This window comes from Tachypleus tridentatus, chromosome 8, assembly GCF_004210375.1.
Source record: "Tachypleus tridentatus isolate NWPU-2018 chromosome 8, ASM421037v1, whole genome shotgun sequence".
NCBI lineage: Eukaryota > Metazoa > Arthropoda > Merostomata > Xiphosura > Limulidae > Tachypleus > Tachypleus tridentatus.
The window spans coordinates 75,454,240-75,474,685 of NC_134832.1; the positions used below are offsets into that span (position 1 = coordinate 75,454,240).

A 20,446-nucleotide genomic window follows, 5' to 3' on the forward strand; every position below is an offset into this window, starting at 1 on the left:
TTCTTTTTTGCTTTGCAGCATTTTTTATTATTTCAATTTTCTAGCCTTTATTCAGTATAATTTTTAAAGTCCTGTAAAGTCTTAAAGTCCTAAGTTATAATGTCTTTTGTTATTGCTCAAACATTCTAATAATAGTTTTTATTATTTTAATTTTTACTATTTTATCGTTATTCCTAATATTATACAGTCATGTAAAAATATTAGGACACCCTATGAAAGCCTGTGTATTTTTGTAACATTTTTGGATATACAGATATTTAATCTCAATTTTAAGACTACTGAGAGGTTATAGAAATATAACTAAACAATTAAAACTGAAGAAAAGACTTTTCAAGATCTTCTGTAAATGTAATTCTACAAAAATGTTAGGACATCCCCACATTTATTCCCACTTAAAATGGCTCAGCTCACACACAGGTGTATCACACCAGGTGCACATGATTAGAAGATCGTTACTCAGCATTGTGAATGAGACTGGCCATATTTAAACCTCAGACATTGAGTTTGGTGTGCTTCTTCCTCACTCGTGCCACTTCGAGTTGCCGTGATTTCGAGTGCATTGCGGTCCCGTTATTTGCCGTGCCCGTTACGGGTGGTTGTATTGTTTCTGTACCGTGTACCCGTGTCCGGGTCCTATTGTACACCTTACCCGTGTGTTGTGTCGTGTCCGTACTGTATCACGGCCGTTTCGTGTGTGTTTGTGAACAGTATTGTGTAGGTCGGTATGGCTGCGGCCATACGGCCATACTCTGTTCGGCCGCAGTCCATCCGATTCGTGGTGCCTGCGGCCTCGCTACCCTCGGCAGTTATAGACGCCTTGAACGCCACTGTCGGGGGTAGCCACATGAAATGCCTCCAGCATTTTGGCGTCGGGCGTTATGTGGCGACGCTGGCGTCGGCCGCTCATGCTCGTCGCTTGATGGACCAGGGAGACTTTCCCTTGGGTGACCAACGTGTGCCTGTGGAGCCGGCCAGGCAAAACATTAAGTGGATTACCCTCCAGTCGGCCCCTTATGAAGTGTCCCATGACGTCATCAAGGACGTGTTGTCGGCGTATGGGACTGTGCGAAAAATTGAACATGAGGCACAGCAGTCTCACCCAACTGTGTGCACGGGGATCCGGCGTGTGTGTATGGACATGCGGACGCCGGTCCCAAACTTCATTGTGGTGCGAGGGTTCCGGGTCATGTGCAATTACCCGGGAATGCGTTACCTGTGTCGCCATTGTGGCCAAGAGGGCCACCTGTTGGCCGAATGCCAGACCACATGGTGCGGGATATGTCTGGCGTATGGACACGTGCAATATGCGTGTACTGTTAAGTGCAGTATTTGTAGTGGTGGCCAGACGCCCTCGCGTTGCCCGAGGCGTGTGGCAACATACGCCTCGGTGGTTGCAGGGTCGCTGACGGTTATGCGGCCCAAGAAGTCGAAGGCAAAGAAGGCGGGGGTGGCAGCTCCTCATCCTGCATCGTCTGCGGTAGCTGTGGGTGGGGTCCACGAGGGGGCGCTTGTCCTGTGGTTGTGGCGTTTGAGACGGGTGTGTCACGGTCCCCTGCGAAAGTTAGCGTCTCACCCGCCAAGTTCGTGGAGGTTGTGTCCTCTGGGGCTGAGGGTGGCGCTTCGGGTGGAGGGGCATCTGAGGAGGCTTTGTCCCATCCTTTGGGCCCGGGTTTGGACGGGGCCCCTGTGGAGGTTCAGGTCTGCCCGGGTGGCCCTGAGGCGTCCCCCGTCTCTTTGGGGACTCTGGTCTCCCTGTTGGGTGGTGTGGGGGTTGGGGGATGTGTGGCCACCCACGATCCAACCAACCCTGTCGGTGTTGGGGAGGGTTCCTCTGAGGAGGATCCTGTTCCCCCTGTTTGCATGGGTGTGTGTCTCTCTGTGGAGACTCCTGCCCCCAGTTCGATTGGGTCTATGGGGGAGGTCTGCCCGGGTGGCCCTGAGGCGTCCCCCGTCTCTTTGGGGACTCTGGTCTCCCTGTTGGGTGGTGTGGGGGTTGGGGGATGTGTGGCCACCCACGATCCAACCAACCCTGTCGGTGTTGGGGAGGGTTCCTCTGAGGAGGATCCTGTTCCCCCTGTTTGCATGGGTGTGTGTCTCTCTGTGGAGACTCCTGCCCCCAGTTCGATTGGGTCTATGGGGGAGGTCGGGGACTCCATGGAGCCTCAGTCTTCCTCTGCTGGCGATGCTGAGGCTGGGTGTTCTGAGGGACCCTCGGCACTGGCTCTTGGGATGGTAGTTGTTCTGGCCCCTTCCCCAAGGTGCAGACCACAATGCTAGACGAGCTGCCATCACCGAGCTCGTTCATGAGTTTGTTGGACTTTCCCGGTCTTCCCTGTCTCTCCGGTTTGAGTGAAGACAGTGGGGAGGTGCGGGAGTCTTGCAGCCCCGTTCTGTTGCCGAACTTTGGTTCAGATGTCCCTCGAGTGCAGAGGCGATGGTTGGATATTAGTGGCCGCTGCTGCGAGGAGGGGGTGGGGTCGGGAGGCCTCAAGAGGCCGCACGCTCCCCTGCCTCCGCCAACTTTGTCGAAGCAGTAGTGTCACTGAGTCCTCCCCTCTGATTCGTTTATGGGTTTTTCCTGCCTTACGCTCAACATCTGGGGGATACGTAGCGTTGCTAAGCAATTCTACGCTTTTTCCCTGTTCAACCGCTTTGCATTTGAGACGATATTTTTGCAGGATACCCATTTTGCCTCTTGGAGGGACCATTTTTTGTTTTCTTCTCGTTACCCTGTCCATGCCTTATGGTCGTTTGGCACTACACGTTCGCGTGGGGTGGGATCCTTTTCCATCCGCATTTTACTGGGACCATCCTCGCATTGCATAGTGATGCTGATGGGTGGGTGGTGTATGTTGATGTTGTCGCTGGGGGTCGTAAGATTCGGCTTGTCAATGTCTATGCGTTTGTCTGGACCGGGGAGCGGGATGCCTTCTTCTCAGGCTTGGACAGGTTCATGGTTACACAGGCCGATATTGTCCTTGGGGCGACTTTAACTGCGTTTTGGGTCCTCCCCTCGACAAGACTGGGGGTGATTCTCTTTCTGGTGATCAGTATACGCGGTCTCTCCATGCGGTGCTGTCGGATTTCGCCTTTTCCAACATCTGGCGTGCACTGCATGGATCTGCTTTTATGGTACCTGGACTGGTCAGGGCGTTTCTTGTCGCCTCGACCAGATCTATGTGACACCTGGCCTACAGCAGAGCCTCAGTGGGGCAGCTGTTCATCGGGTTTGGGTTTTCTCGTTTTTGGTGTCTGATTACTGGGCGTTTCTCACCACATTCCGGTATTTTGCCCCCGTTTCTCGGGGCCCCGGTGTGTGGAGGCTTAATGTCTCCCTCCTTGCAGAGGATGGGGCTGGAGACGCTTTGCTTGCCATTGTTCGGGGGCTCTGTTCTGTCGGGTCTGTCACTGGGTCTTGGTGAGCGGGTCTCAAGGAGGCCTGTGTCTCCTTGCTGAGGCAAGCAGGCATGCGGCTTTTGCGGGCCCGCCGATTGGCCTTACGGGGCAAGCAGGACATCTTGGCTGCCTTGCTTCGTGGTGGACCGACGGATCTCTAGCATTGAGACACTACATAGAAATATAGATTTGGATTATTCCAAGCTGTTCCATGTGGCGAGCGTCTCTAGTCTGATCGAGTTGCTCGATCCCAGAACTGCCACCAGGGTTCCGCTGTGCAAGGCACGGGAGATGGCTAAGACCCAACACATCTTCAGTCTGGTGTTGGAGAATGGTCAATCTTCATCTGACATCTCCGACATTCTGGACGCGTGCCTCGGCTACTATCGCCGTTTGTTTTCGGCTTCGCCCGTGGACGAGGGGTTATGGGACGACATTACTCGGTTTTTGTCCTTTCTCGACCTTTCCTTTCATAAACAGCAGGTGAAACCAGTCTCCTTTGGCCGGATGGGCTGCTAGTGGAATTTTACAGCCACGTTGGCACGTCGTCGGACCAGCCTTCGTCCGACTTTTTTAACGACTGTCTGGCTGCAGGGACTCTGGATGGGCTAATTACACTTATCTGTAAGGATCCCAGCCAGTCTGAAGATCTTTCCTTGTGATGCCCCATTTCTCTCCTGAACGTGGATGCAAAGATCATTTCTAAGGTCCTGTGTTCCCGTTTGGGTTCAGTCATGCTTTCCTTGGTCTGCTGCACTCAGACTAGTGGCATGCGGGAGAGAAGTATCCAACAAAATCTGGTGCTTCTCAGGGACCTGTTCCATTATATCATGGATCGGGATATCCCTGCAGTCTTTGTGTCTCTCGATCAGAGCAAAGCTTTCGATCGAGTTTACCATGGATTTCTGTGGTTTGTATTGGAGAGGTGTGGCCACTCTCCAGTTTTTGTATGCTACGTAAAGGCTTTGTACGCGACCGCTTCGAGCAGGCTCTTGGTTAATGGGTACCTGATGTCTTCCTTTCCCATCTTACAGGGGGTTCGTCAGGGCTGCATGTTGTCCCGAACACTTTATGTGTTGATCATCGAGTGCCTGCTCTCTCATCTGTACCACTCGTTCTTGGTGCATGGTCTCCAGCTGCCTGGGGGGTTCGTGCGTGACGTTTCGCATGCAGACAATGTGAACCTGTTCCTTGAGAACTTAACATCCTTAGGTTCAGCGCTGGCCATTGTCCATCGTTACTCTCGGGCCAGCACCGCCCAGCTAAATGTTCCCAAGTCTCGTGCGCGGGGCTTTGGCAAACGGGCCTCGTCTGCCAACTCCCCATTTGGTCTGGATTGGATCTCCTCCCCGATCACCTGCTTCGGGTTCGTTTTCTCATGGGCCCTGGGGATCCTTGGGAGGGGGTGGTTCAGCGTGTTGGTTCAGCAGTGCACGATTACCGCTACTGCCCTGTAAACCTGTTTGACAGGGTGGAGGTAGTGTGAAGGAGGATCCTCCCCTTGGTCTGATACCTGGGGGCATCCTTCCTCTGGATGATTGCACTGCTCAAGCCATCAAATGCCATGTCTTTGATTTCCTATGGGGAGGCAAGTGTGAGTCGGTGTCTCGGCACTCCTTGACGCTGCCGCCTCGTAGGGGTGGTTTGGGCATCCCATGTGTCCAAACCCATTGTCTCTACCTTCTTCTGTCTGTTTCCTTCTGCTGTCTGTCTTTGGAGGGTCACCCCTGTTGACACCTCATGAGATTCTTGGTTGGCACAGGGTGCAGGCTCTTTGGTATTCCTTTGAGCCTGCAGATGCCTATGTGTTTTGACCCTCCTCCCTGGTACGTCGACGCTGTTGCTGCGTTACGGCGGTGTCGTACCGTGTCTGCCAATGTACCGACAGACTCCCATTCTCTCTACCAGCTACTGATCCCTGCATGTACCCACAGGATCGAGCAATACCACCCTGCTTTGCCGTGGGACGTTGTTTGGGGCTGCGTTGCGCTACACCATGTTGATCGCTACCTCCCGACTTTCAACTGGCTTGTGGTGCATAACATCCTGCTAGTGAGGGAGCGTACCTACCTGTGGAACTTGTGTGCAACTGAGTTGTATCCAGTGTGTCACACCCAGGTGGAGTCTGTCTTGCACAGGTTGGTCATCTGTCCGATTTCGACAGAGATCTGGGAAAGGGTTGCGGATCTTTTCTGGGTCCCTGTCCCTCTTGGAGGAGACCATCCTATACCATGTACCTGTCCCTGATCCCAGCCACCTGGCCTTTACCTTTCAGTACACGATTACAATCTTTAAGTACGTGATCTGGTTTGCTCGTAACAACTTGGTCTTTGAGCAGGCTCCAGTGTCGTACGTTTCGATACTGGAAAGGGTCAGATAAAGACTGTTACTCCGCCTTGAGGTGGACCACCAGCGCCTGAGTTCCGAGACCTTTTACCATCTCTGGCGGCCGGACGTCTCTCCGCTTTGTGTGTTGGTGCGGGGTCGGGTGGAGATCGACTTCTGAGCTGCCCTGTCTCCGCTCTCGCTTTATTTGTTTGTATATATTTTATTTTGATTTTGTCATTTGTATTAATGGTTGTATTTATTTAATTTTTTTGTATATATTCATGTTCTTTTTTCGTTTGTATTCATGTTTGTATATATTAATGGATTTTTTCGTTTGTATATATTACTGTTTGAATATATTTATTGTTTTTCCCTTGTATATATTTCATGTCTTACCTTTTTGTCCTGTTTTATTTGTTGTAAATAAATCCAAAATGAGAACAAAAGAGCTGTCTGAGGCCTTCAAAAAGAAAATTATAGCAGCTTATGAGTCTGGTATGGGATTTAAAAGATCCCAAAATATTTTGAAATCAGCCATTCTACTGTCCGGAAAATAGTCGACAAGTAGAAGGCTTTCAAAACAACTGCCAACATGCTCAGGTCTGGTCGTCCAAACAAGTTCACCCCGAGAGCAGACCGCAAGATGCTAAAAGGGGTCTCCAAACACCCTAACATGTCATCACGGGACCTACAGCAGGCTCTGGCTACTGTTGATGTGAAAGTGCATGCCTCTACAATCAGAAAGAGACTTCAGTCCTGCCTTGATGTTTCTCTTAGAGAGCAAAGGTTTCCTCCTTGCACACCTCCCATGCAAGTTAAACTTGTGCAGACTTTGGAATAATGTTCTTTGGACAGATGAGTCAAAAATTGAATTATTTGGACACCAGAACAGATAACATGTTTAGCATAAACCAAATACAGCATTTCTGTAAAAGAACCTCATACCAACTGTGAAGCATGGAGGTGAAAGTGTCATGGTTTGGGGCTGCTTTGCTGCAGCGGGACCTGGGCAGCTCACAATCATAGAATCCACCGTGAATTCTACTGTGTATCAGAGGGTGCTTGAGGATCATGTGAGACCATATGTACGAAAATTAAAGCTGAAGCGGAACTGGACCCTGCAACACGACAATGACCTAAAACATACCAGTAAATTCACCAAAGACTGGCTGAAAACTAAGAAATGGAGAGTCCTGGAATGGTCGAGTCAAAGCCCAGATCTTAATCCCATTGAGATGCTGTGGGGTGACTTGAAATGGGCTGTACATGCAAAAAAAACCTCAAACATCTCACAGCTGAAAGAATTCTGCATTGAAGAGTGGGGAAAACTGTCTTCAGACCTATGTCAGAGACTTTTCTACAAGAAGTGTCTCACTGCAGTTATTTCAGCCAAACGGACTAACACTAGCTATTAGGGGGTAGGGTGTCCTGACTTTTTCTAACTAAGAGTTAGAATATGCATTTTTGGAGAATTACATTTGCAGAAGATCTTGAAAAGTCTTTTCTTCAGTTTTAAGTGTTTAGTTATATTCCTATAATCTCTCAGTATTGTTGAAATTGAGATTAAATATCTATATATCCAAAAATGTTACACAAATACACAGGCTTTCATAGGGTATTCTAACTTTTTCACATGACTGTATCTCCATATCTTTCACTACCAACATTCTTCTTATATAATTTTTCAACGTTGATATTTTCTTATTATTTGTTTTTTTCATTAAATCTTTTTCTAATACAGTTCCAAAACCATTTATCCATTTCAGCATGAAATTAAAGTCAATCATAAGCAAGTATATGACGTTGGGGATAATACTCTAGGAATGTTAAATATCATTTGGAGGAAGGAGAACAATTATTAGTTACATGAAAGACATGTGAAGTTTGGAACATGCACAAAGAATAATCATTTAGATAGCTGAGTAAAGTTTAACTTTCAGCTGACCTTTAAAGAAACTTAATGTTAAATTATTGCTATACACAGTCAGGAGTGGAGTACAAGTGGAAACAGCCACATCATTTCCTTACAATGATATACATATAATATTATGATTTGACAGTAGCATTATGGATTTTTTTACAAGATTCAACAAACTGATCTCGTAACTTGGAATGACTGTAGTCTTGTTCAGTATAATGAATTCAACCAACATTGTTCTAATAAATTTTGGTGATATGATGTTATGGTAAGTTTTTGACAAATTCTCTACGATATTCTATTTATAATTAAGAATAAAAAGAGATTCTTACCCATTTCCAACAATCTCGATAATGGATAGCATGATCTCTGGTGCACTGGATCCTAAAGCCATAAGAGTAAGGTTGGCAACAGTATCGTTCCACACTCGGATTTCAATCACTTCTGGTTCGGCACCACTTGTTGTAGAAGAAAGTACCAACTTCCTAGTCTTGCTGGTTATCTTTTCAATGGCACACATAAAAATGTCTGCAATGATAGCAACGCCTAGGAAACAGTAAATAAGTCCTGTAAAGTACAGAAAGGCGCGGACTTCACGAGACCAAGTAAATTCATTGATCAGAGGCAGGAAAAGTCCTTTGTCTGAACAGCTATAATTCAATAACGTTTCCTCCAACATCTTTTTGACTTTTCTCTTTCGAAAACGAATAACTTTTCAACTAAAGAAAAAATTGTTTTCATATAGAATAAATAAAGCTTATTTTACCAGATATTTTCAATATAAACTGTCAAGCCAATAGCTCTGTGCTTTAGATGTTGAAAAAATGTATTGTTACTTTTAATCTTAATAATTAAAATTACCTACACTACACAAACAGATGTTCAGTCACATGTCTTTTACTGTACAACGATACAAAAAATTTTAAAGGTTAATGCGCAATAATATGATAGTTGTTTTACGTTTAAGATTCTTTGTGCTAGTCGGAAATGGTGACACGTCAAACCACTTATAATTTAACGATTACGAATGAAGAATTCACACAGACATTGTGATCCATGAAATCTCTAAGGTTAACGAAATATTACACTAAAGGTTTCAGAAACAAGAATTTGCAATAGACGAAATACATATAATTTTTTTTTCAGTGGAAAACTTAAAATTGGAGTTTAAAATATTATTCGAACACAATATCATAATTAATTTTTATCTTAGCGTTTAATGAGAAATTAACTGTTGACACTAAGCATAAAATGTTTTCTCTTTATGAAACACCGAGTGACAACAATTCGTCAGTGCTTGTTAGATAATTAAATGATGTAATTGAGACCATTAAATTTGATTTTCGATGCATCATTTCACGGTGCAGTAGTATCAAAAATACACAACCAAATTTGTATTTTTTTTAAAGGAGTCGCAGGCTTTTCATTTTGTTAAAATCCCTCTTTTAATATAAATCACATTATACAAATATTACTAAAACCAGGTAATATGTTATTAAATAATTTAGTAAGGTAACAGTAAGTCTGATAAGGTAGTTAGGGTATCCAATCGCCTTGCAACCGGTGGTTCGTAGGCTCGAATTTCCTTCATTGAAAATGATCGTCATTTGAGCCGTGGGTACTTTATTATGTAAAGGCCAATCTCTTTATTCGTTGGAAAAAGAGTAATTCAAGAGCTGTCGGTAGGTGGATTTTACTAGCTACCCCCATCTTATGTTTCACAAATAAATTAAAAGCGGCTACCTAGAGAAGAAATCTAGTAAATTTGCCCAAGAATTAACGATGATGTATTAGCATCTAAGGTGTACTAGCTGTCGCAAGCGGCCTTGAGACTAAAGAAAAATATAGCTTTATGGGCCTGATACTTCCTATACTGTATAATAAATGTGATAATATTAAACTTTTGACAGAACCAATTGTCAATTTTAACATATGGTTGAAAAGGTTTCATTTGTTATGAATTTCGCGAAAAGTTATACATACACACGAGGGTTATCTGCACTAGCCGTCCGAGATTTAGCAGTGATACTCTTTTTCCAATAAATAGTGGGATTGGCCGTCACACTATAACGCTCCACGGCTGAAAGAGCGAACACGTGTGAATTGAAATGAATTCGAACCCTCGACTCTCATATTACAAGTAGAGCGCCCTAACCATCTCACAATGCAGAGCTAATTCTAAAAGGAAACAATATTTCATTCGCTTGTTTTTAAACTCAAAGCTATCAATTGAATATTGGTGCTCTGTACAATGCGGGTATTGAAGTATGGTATTTAGTGTTATAAGCTCTCCGACTTCATGCTGAGCCATCGGAGAGCAGTAATATTTACAACATCAGAGAAAAAAAGCAAAATATTAGTATTACGGACAACAAAAAATAACGGAAAAAAGTGTATTCAAATATGTAGCCTGAATTAGTTAGATGATTAAGGCAATAATAGCTTATACTATATTTTTCATTCTTTGTTTTTTAAAACTTCGCAATAAACTATTAGAGGGTTATCTGCGCTAGCCGTCCCTAATTTTGAAGCAGTAATTCAGAAGAAAAGTAACTAATAAACACCACCCATCGTTAACCCTTGGGTTACTCTTTACCAACGGATAGTGAGTGCAATTTACCGTGTTACATATTATAATTTATCCCGGACGAGTTTCCAATTTATTATGCTACATATGTTAGCGCATTATCATTTCAAATAACGCAATCTGAAGTTGAACTTAGAAGTTCATTAAATGTTAAAATATATCAAATTTATGGTATTTGCCGACAAACTTGATAAACAAAACTTTTTTTACACAAATATATTTGAATATACAAACAACAATATAATTTATAATAATGGTTGTTAGAAATGGTTATTACAAATGATAGCTTATATGCAAAACTTGCAAACTTACAAACAATATTAAGTCTTATAACTGGTCTGGAACAGAAACTTTATCGACTGTTCACGGAGAATAAATTAATTCTTTGTATATATACCTGTACACTTTTTTTGACAGCTGGCAAAGCTTGAAGCAACTGTGCGTTTCACCGGCGACAATACCTAATGTCCTCGCAGAAATACTAACGTCCGAAGTTAATTCACTGAAGTTAAATGGTTTGTGATGTTCCAAATCTATAAACGTTCCTGGTCCAGTTCTGTAGTTTTCCGGTTAATAGATACTAACCCCAATTATAGTTTCCGAGACCTATAACATAGTGACTATAACTGACTCATAATATTTTCTTTCAACTGCCTTTCGGCTAACTGCTTTTATACTCCCGCGAGTTTCCCGAAGTTTCGAAACATTCTTGATTTTTGCTCTCAAAAATATTCTACAAATTTCGAGAACAGATGGAATTTGCGTGATACACAATCAAACATATACGTCACATGCAAAACAGAAAGCTTGTTTTTGGAATTTCGCACAAAGCTACTCGAGGGCTATCTGTGCTAGCCGTCCCTAATTTAGCAGTGTAAGACTAGAGGGAAGGCAGCTAGTCATCACCACCCGCCGCCAACTCTTGGGCTATTCTTTTACCAACGAATAGTGGGATTGACTGTAACATTATAACGCCCCCACGGCTGGGAGGGCGAGCATGTTTAGCGCGACGCGGGCGCGAACCCGCGACCCTCGGATTACGAGTCGCACGCCTTACGCGCTCGGCCATGCCAGGCCAACAGAAAGCTATACTGAAACTTAAAAATAAAAGTACAAAGGTTAAACCATTAAAACTGTCACATAATAGCGCTCTCTACGGCTAAAAGGCGAGTATATTCGGTAACTGGATTCGATTATGCGACCTGAAGAATACCAGTCGAGGACATGATATTTTTCTCATTCTGAAAATTACTAATTATTTGTAAAGGGTAAGATAATTCATAGAATATTTGTATTCGGTGCTGGTCGTTCTACATAAGATTACAGAAAACATCTCTAAGACATGAAGAAAGACAGCAACACAGTGCGATTAATTTTGATTTAGTTTGTTTTCTTCAACAAGATTGAGAGCTAACATTTCAGGTTTTGTTTATTGTTTGTTTTCGAATATCCGCGCGAAGCTATTCTTGGGCAATCTGTACGAGACTTCCCTTAACACCCATCCATGATACCAAAGTATAAAGTGCACTTCTTTGTTGTTGTTGTTTTCTCCCATGGTAATTATTAGCTCTCAGAATTAAAGTATGACACCCGAACCATTGGGGCCACGCTTGATTCACTCACTAAAGCTACACAATGTTGCTATACTTTGTAGAATTACTCAACACTACTTTCTAATTATTGTGTATAGAACTACTAAGAAGTTGATAAAATACCACACTGTGTTATATCCTATGTGGGTTGGTTATATTTACGGACTTACAAAGTTAATTAAAATAGGGGGTTCGATTTACCACTATCGACAGAGCTATTCTTAAAACATACTCTTTTAGTGTTTATATATATTCTTCAGAATAATTTTTAAACTTTCATCATCGTAAAGTTAACAAGAGAAAATGGTATATACACACACAGACTTATAAAAAAGTGTTTTTCAAAATAGAAACTATATTCTGTAAATGTATATATCTTTCTAATTAGGTATGAAAGCCCTCGTCGCATTTCATATTTGTTATTAATAATGTATTTTTAACGTTTTTAGTAACTTTGGAAGATGTTAATTAAGCAGGGAGTTTCAGTAACGTCCTGTAGCTTTGAAAGTATTTCATTTATTAATCCTTATTTGGATGTTGAAGATACTGCGAGACAGTGAGCTGATGAATTGAAGCATCTGGTCTTTAGAAGTTTTTGTTATATGACATTGCATACATTTTTTATTGGTCGGTTATATTAAAACAGGTACATAAATTACGAGGTTACTATTTTAGTTCTAATATATGCCGGTAGCTTGCTTTCATCAAAAGTAACTGATAAATACATTTAACGTTATTTTAATAATAGATATAGTGTTAATATTTTATAGTTAGATGTCACAGGTTAACAGAATCAGTATAAACGTAAAGGATACGTTTAAAATGTATGCGCTAATTTTTAAACTGCGACTTTATTTCATTAAATTTCGTTAAACTTTTTAAAATAAAAACGATAACGTATTTTAAAGTTCCAAGATCGTTTTCAGCAAAGTTTTTTTGTAGCAAGCAACTTGTGGTTACGAGAAAATTGGGAGATCAACGACTTCTGGTGTCACATTGATTTGCATCATTTACGTAAAGTAACGTAAACGAGAATCTTAGGTTCTATTAGTACAGGTATCTTAAATATGTTTGCTCATTTTCAAACGAATTAATTGCTTACTATGCTACACTGTAACGGTTATAAAATTGAATCTTGTGTTCCATTGGTACATATTTCTTTAAAATATCTGCTCATTTTTAAAGGAATTAATGCTTTACCAAGTTACACTAAAACAGTTACAAAATTGAACTATAGGTTCCAAGAGTTTAAACGAGAGTGACGTGCTTTACTCATTGTTTTTACCGATTACAAAATTGTTACATAACTGTTCCTGGAACATACAAGAAACGGTAAAAATATACAAAAAAAATTTTAAAACATATAAAAACACTCACCTTACAAAAGTTACACTGTACACTGTTACCTGCATTGTTCTCTTCCGCCTGCAGAGGGTTTATGCACGAATACAACTACAGTGTTCAAAATTATATTTCAGTACACGTAGAAAATACATGCCAATAAAGCCTATTTCCCAGGTGCGAGCTCTTCCAGGCACACACTGTGTACTTTTATTTCCCTGAGCCACCTGGATTCGTTATGACAAACCAATCCATGGTCTCTGTGTGGAGATCGTGTAGAATAGACACTGTTTTCATGTTGTATATTCGTAAAACCCTGAGTTTATAAATGTCAAATGCGGATACTCATACCTGTTGTTGCGAAGAAAATTTCTGAAGCGAAATTTTATAAAACGATGTATTTTTTATTATCATTGATATATAACTGTTATTGTAACAACGTAGGATACGTACCAGGGTATAAATAACCGTACAAGAAGAAGTATAATTCATTATAATATACTGATATATATATATGCATATATATGTAATTCATACTGTAAAAACACAAGATACGTACCAGACTATGAATGACCGTATAAGACCAAGTATCTTTCATTACAATACACGTAACTATTGTTGTAAAAACACAAGTAACGCAGTAGGGTATAAGCAACTTTAAAGGATAAAATACCCTTTATTAAAAATGTTAATCATATTCTCAAGACGGCTGGCATAGGTAGTAAAAGTTTAGTTAAAATAAAGTACAGAAGAATGTTTCGATCTTGTTAGGTCATCTTCAGGTTAACAAAGAGAGTTTGAGTTTGCGACTGACCGTTGCCGGACACATGTCTTAGGGACGACCGTGTAAACTGGTGCGGGATTGTAGGGGACGTTACAATTAAATGTTAGGTTATTAATTATTATAAGGTATAAGGTACAGGTATAAGGGTGTTCCTTTATATTGGCTTCGGTTATTGTATACTTAGGGCTTCTTTGATTTTGCGTTTGTTTATATTTGTTTTCCTACTTAGTATCTGAGTGTTTTCTATGATTATGTTTTGTTTGCTTGATTTACAGTGTTTGAAAACGTGTGAAGTTGTTTTATGTGTTCTTTAAATCTGGTTTCCATTTCTCTGCTTGTTTCTGTTCTTCTTATAGAAGTCGTGGCAGTTGTTGCATTGTATTTTATAAATAATGTTTGTACTGTGTTTGTAAGTGCAGTTTTTACATAGTATGGATTTTAGTTTTGTACCTGTTTTTTGAATAAATTTGGTATTTACTGTTTTATTATACGTTTCTTTCCAAATGTTTGTTATTTTTTCGCCAATATTAGAAATATATGGTATGTAGCAGTGTAAATGTTACACTTTTACAATGTTAATTGTATGTGCAGCCAACATATATGTGATGTGAAAGAAAGATTAAAGGAATAAACACACTTTTTAACGATGTGCTTTAATAAAAAAGAAGACTATTATGCTGAAAAAACGTGACAGTATGTAATATATGAGATATTACTAACTGACAAAAATATCATAACGAGTTTTAATTAGCTATAAAAATAACTAAGTAAATCAAAATCATGATAAAAAATGTGCTTGATATTTTCAAAGAAGACTGGGTACGTTAATTAAGTTATTGTTTACCATAAAATTACCTACTAAATAGTTATTTATTTTATACAAAGTTAATATTGAATATTTATGAAATAGCTCATACACATAATCACGAATGTTAAATACACTATTATTATCATAAATCCTTTTTTTTTTTTTTTTTTTTGCAAGGGCAACAAATAATTTATATCTTGGTGAATCTTCCCCGAAAATATTTGCATATATGAAACTTGATAAACAAAGCTGTAATATAAAATTATCAACATTTCCTATTAACTAATCCTTTTACTTTGCTTGTTATACTTATATATTTTGCACATTTTTCTTTATAAATCTTAAGTACTCAGACCAGTTTCACTGACCGTCATATATAACACTCAAATATTTCAGCAGTACTGCATTCAAGCATATATTTATTTCTGTACTATTAATAGTTTTATCAGGAAAAGTATAAAGTTAATCCTTTCAAGATTTACAAACAAATCACTTTCACTAAGCTTAACGTTTAGCCAATCTAATTACAAATTGATCAGCTCAATTAGGGATCCTGATTTGTTATTATAAACTAAAATTTAGTATCGCTTTAAAATAAATTCTTATTTATATCAAGTAACAAATCTAGCATACAATTAACATATAATGAAAGCAACAGTAGCTCAAGGAAATATCCATGAAGAACGCTTTTTGCAATTATTACTTCATCAGAATATTTACTATTTATGATGATTACTGAGAGTATATTTTTTAGATAACTCGCCAACCAATTATATATTTTACCTCATATTCCTATAGAGCACGTTATTTAACAATAATTTATGATATACATAATCAAATGCTGTAGATGAACCTAAGAACTGCCATATAAAATTCACTTTTCTCCATGTTATCCATAATCCTCTCACACACAATTTGGATAGCTTGTTGTGTTGGTCTCCCTTGATGAAAAAGATGCTGATATTCAGCCAATAAATTACATTTTTCAATAAAATATAAAATTCTATTGTAAATTAAGTTTTAAAATTTGTTTTTGAATGTACTAAACGTAATTACTGATTTGTTTTTTATCCTCCTTTTTAAATATTGGTATTATTTTTACCCTTTTTAAAGAACCCGCAAAACCTTTTCAATATTAAATTAAATATATAATGCAATGGAATGATAATAGGCGAAATTATTGATTTTTATAACTATTATATAGAAAATTTCCAACCAAACTGCTTTAGTATTTTTAATTTGTTTTTACAATATTAATTATTTTACTAGAGGTTATTGATTTCACAAATAATGTGGTCAAATTATTTTAGGACTATCAGGCTTGTATTTATTATATTTGTGATTAAATTTTTCACCAATTTCTGTACTGTATAACCAACAACACAAAATTAAATAAATTTGCTTTGCTTAATGCATCTGTTATTGTGACATTATCAACAATTATATCACAAATAGACCGTTTTCTTGATGGTTTATTCAATAAAAAATTATTATAAAAATGCATTACTATGTAAAGGTAAGATACTATTATGATAACATTTGTTGATAGTTTTAATACAACCGTACAATTAATTTATAAAAACAGTATATTTATTTCTGTTATCATTATTATCAGGTAATTTATTTTTTGTTCTTATTTTATTTTTATACATTGTATTTTTATTTTATGTTCATTTTTATCAAATTTTATATCTTCCTTCAATGTTATATTGTTTGTTACTACAGCCAGACAGTTACTGCAGTAACAACAGAAAACTTTCCAAAATATTCGTAATTTCACTTATGTCATGTATACTTCATAAACTATTCCAATTAATTACTTTTAAATTATGACAAAGTTTATGTATATCTATGTTATTGGTTTTTCTATAAGTTAGTAGTTTTCTATTGAGGATATTAAAATAATTAATAAAATAAAATGGGGTAATAAATGAACGTATAACTTCCATTACAAATATTTGAAATCAGAAACAGCATAATCAATTAATATATTGTTTCTTTCTCTCTTAAATTTTCTCCATAAATATTTTTAAATACGTTAAGGTGACCTATAGGGAAAAGCCTAAGTTAAAGCTATTAATTCTTAATGATATAAATTCAATGTCATCCTCCAAAAATAATAAATTTTGACAAATATTAAATAATATTTCTAGACTACAGTGTTCGAACTAATAAATAAATAAGTACTGTTGGAACTCTGATAATTGAAAACTCAATGTATGAGTCCGCTTTTGTTCTTTATTTTACACGAGTTTATTAATGTTGAGTACGTTCGTTTAAAGAATTGGCAAGTGTTCCAAACAGTCATAATGTGCGTGACTTAATACGATGTATAAAATGCTTACTGAAGCAGCTGTTACGTCATTTTCGATATATCACATGTACAAAAAAATGAATAAGTGTAGTGAGTATTCTAGTATATCTTGTGGAAGATTCATAACAGCATCTGAATATAGAAATAGCCTTATAATGACGGAAAGTTCTAAAAGCATATTGATTTCATTCTTATTTGTAAATTTTCTTTCTTTCAAAACAGAATACAAAAATTCGTAAAACTCTGACACTTAAAACGGTCAAGTAATAGCTGAGTTCATTCATGAAACTAGAGCTGAATAAGTTGAGACTATTTTCCCTCCCACTCTCCCCAAATAGTAATCTTTAATAACTTGGATAGGAGATCATACATTTTTATTGAGAGCTGGTAAGGGTCAAGTACTATCGAAGACTTCTTCCTCCCTGCTGTACAGTTGCTGTTATCATCATTCTATTATGCAATACTTTTTGTCTGTTCTAAAAATGCGCACGCACTTGGATTTCAACGAATGTAAAGAAAAGGTAGGTATAAATATACTCTAGCAGACATGTTGTACAGCAGTTCATTAAAAGATTAACAAAAGAAATTATAAACGTTTAACGTGAGATCATAGAATAACATTATAAGTTTATTCATTGATAGCGTTAAATACGGTAACATTTAGCTCTAATTAAATTAAAGCAAAAAACATAATCAAGTTACAGTGTTAGTTTGTCTCTTTATCGAATATAGACCATACTTAATAAAGGCTAAACTAATGACACAGATTTTGTTGTCTTTGATTAGAATTTCTTTGTATCAATCTATAAATATTGTATTTAAGGAAGTACCATTGCAATAAAGATAGTAATTTGATCACCAATATTTTGCAGATCTCTGCCGGAATTGATAAATTATAATTTAGTGGTGAATATTCTAACTTTCAAAACAAAATGATAATAAAAATTAAACAGAGTCTTACGGTTAACCCTATTTAACTACCTGGGTGTTAACAGGTTCACTTAATATTTTCATTTTTAAAGTTATTTTCATCTTCACCACACTAATCTATCGGTAAAATAATAGAAAATTATTATTACACACATGGGTATTCTTTGTGGTGAATATTTTCAAAATATACAATCATATTTTAATCATTCAATACAAATCACTTTTGTGACTGTCGTATTTGTTTTGTTTTTTGAGATTGTTTTATTTACTAAATTATATGATTGAACATTTAAATATTCCTCAAGTACTACATCACTTTTATCATCCAAAATATATTTTGTATATTATTTGCATATTAAAATATATTTATGTCAAGAATGAAAATTGTGTGTATCAATCTTGTTGACAAATACCATAAATTTGACATTTATTAACATTTAATTATCTTCTAGATTAACATTAAGATTTTCATCTGTTTGAAGTCATAACAGGTAACTTACGTAGCATAATAAATCGGAGTTTCATTCAAAATAAATTATAATACGTAGTAACAATTTAATTTCGCCCACAAAGAAAGGTTTATTTTGACCGATGGTGTAATTCTATGCATATTAACAACAGTTTCGACAAGTTAAGACAATTATGTTTTATTCGGACAAAAGAAAGTTTGAACATTAAAAAAATCAGCTTCTCTTTTCAATGATTACACTTACACACAAAAACACATTTTTATAAAAAGAAATTCCTGCCATTTAAGTAAAAACCTGTTCCTGTTCAATCTACCAAAGTTGAGGATTTTTCTAAAAAAAGTCTAACTTCTCTTGTTTAAAATCTTATTACAAACGGGATAAAATTTTGTCAGAATCATGATGTCTGTCTACCATTTCAGTTAAAAACCTGATTATTTTATGTTGGATTGTTGGAGTTTCAAAAACAAGAAAAAGTAGGAAGTACCCAGTGTGTTCGTGTCCACATACGGAGATAGCGTCAGCAGATTACCCAGTCATGTTAATCTGCCCACTGATAAAAAAGGCTGATAGTTAGAAAGTAATTTATACCTTTTGTGTCTGTTGGTTCTGTGCTTTGACAAATTACACTGATATTTACATACCCATATGCATTTTACGTGATACTGAAGCGACTAATTCATTGTTGTTAGAAGGTGTATTGTCTTGAAATTTGAGTTCTGCCACTGATGAGACTGTTATTGCTGAAGAGTGTTGAGGTTGGCTTTGTTAACGGAACCAGTTGTAGTTGGCGTAAGACATATTCTGGCAATTAAGGGTGTCATTACTGTTGGAAAACGATTTGGGTCAAGTTATTTCTGAACCCAAGATAGTTAGTGACCCGATCACTGTTTCATCTTAAAATGTTGTTGTTGTTGAGGAAAGTCCATACGTCTTTCTCTGTGTTCTGTGACTCCAGTTCAGGCGAAGAAATTAAGCTAAAAACAAATAACAGACGCTTCTTTAGAAGAATATATTATAGATTTATCTCGGGCATTTTTGGGATTCTACAGGGATCTTGTGAATGACTAACCTACTGACAATTTATTGGTAAGTGATAATGATAAACGTGAAGGATCTGATTCACCCTGTGAAGTTCCATTTACTAGGAGCAGACTGATCAAAAAGGATCCGCAGATCACATCACTATTTAAATATGCACTCCAAAAGAATGAAGTGCAGAAAGTTCCAAGTAGTCACTTTTTCAAAAATGGTGTGCTTATGGTAAAATGGAAAAAATAGTGTGCTTATGGTAAAATGGAAATCATCGATGTACCAGCTTCAGGGGCCTGGTTGTAGTTTATCAAATTGTTGTTCCAAAACATATCATTCTGAAATGTTGAAAGTGACAAATGAATTTCCCGTGGGAGGTCACTTAAATGTCAACAAGACGTGTGACAAAATTATGAGACATTTCATTTGGCTAAAAATAGGCAAGATTTTTTTCACTTTTTTAAAACTTGTCATACAAGTAAATTTAACCAGAAAATTACAGTTACTCCTTTGAAACCTATCCCAGCTTTTCAAGAAAAGACCAATCGTATGATTATTAAGCCAAAAAGGTAACATTTGTGTTTAAGAACTTTCATGTGCTACGTAGTTTTATGCTCATTGGAATATTTATTTTGATTTTGTTATGTACTGTCATGGTTTTTGAAATTGTATAATTATTTGACAATGTATATACATATATATAATATCTTAGTAAAAAAAATTGGCGTTAAACAATTTTTAATTCTGTAACAAGAGAAGTATAATAGATTTAATATTATTTTAATAACTCTGTTTCAGTTTAATATATATTCAGATATTATGTAACTTGTATTTTAAATGTGCATTTCACAAATCGCGCCTGTTCTCTAAATTTGTAGATGATTCCCGAAAGTAAGAATATATGTTTTACCAAACATTCGAATATTGTTGGGCCAAGTGAACTTTTGAG

General features: G+C 37.7%; 1 protein-coding gene across 4 annotated transcripts in view; it reads right to left on the reverse strand.

The window, feature by feature from the left end:
• Positions 1–13,337, reverse strand: part of LOC143222700 (sodium/calcium exchanger 3-like) — a 42,316-nt gene extending 28,979 nt beyond the window's left edge. The window contains exons 1-2 of one of the 4 annotated variants that reach the window (XM_076449559.1): positions 13,199–13,337; positions 7,975–8,361 (exon numbers count right to left, since the gene is read on the reverse strand). In XM_076449559.1, coding sequence (XP_076305674.1) covers positions 7,975–8,321 — 347 coding nt within the window. In that variant the 5' untranslated portion in view covers positions 8,322–8,361; positions 13,199–13,337. Of the gene's footprint in view, positions 1–7,974; positions 8,362–10,626; positions 10,905–13,198 lie in introns of those variants that run through there. The other 3 variants (XM_076449561.1, XM_076449562.1, XM_076449560.1) reach the window with 3 other exon arrangements.
• Between the last annotated feature and the right edge of the window lie 7,109 nt (positions 13,338–20,446).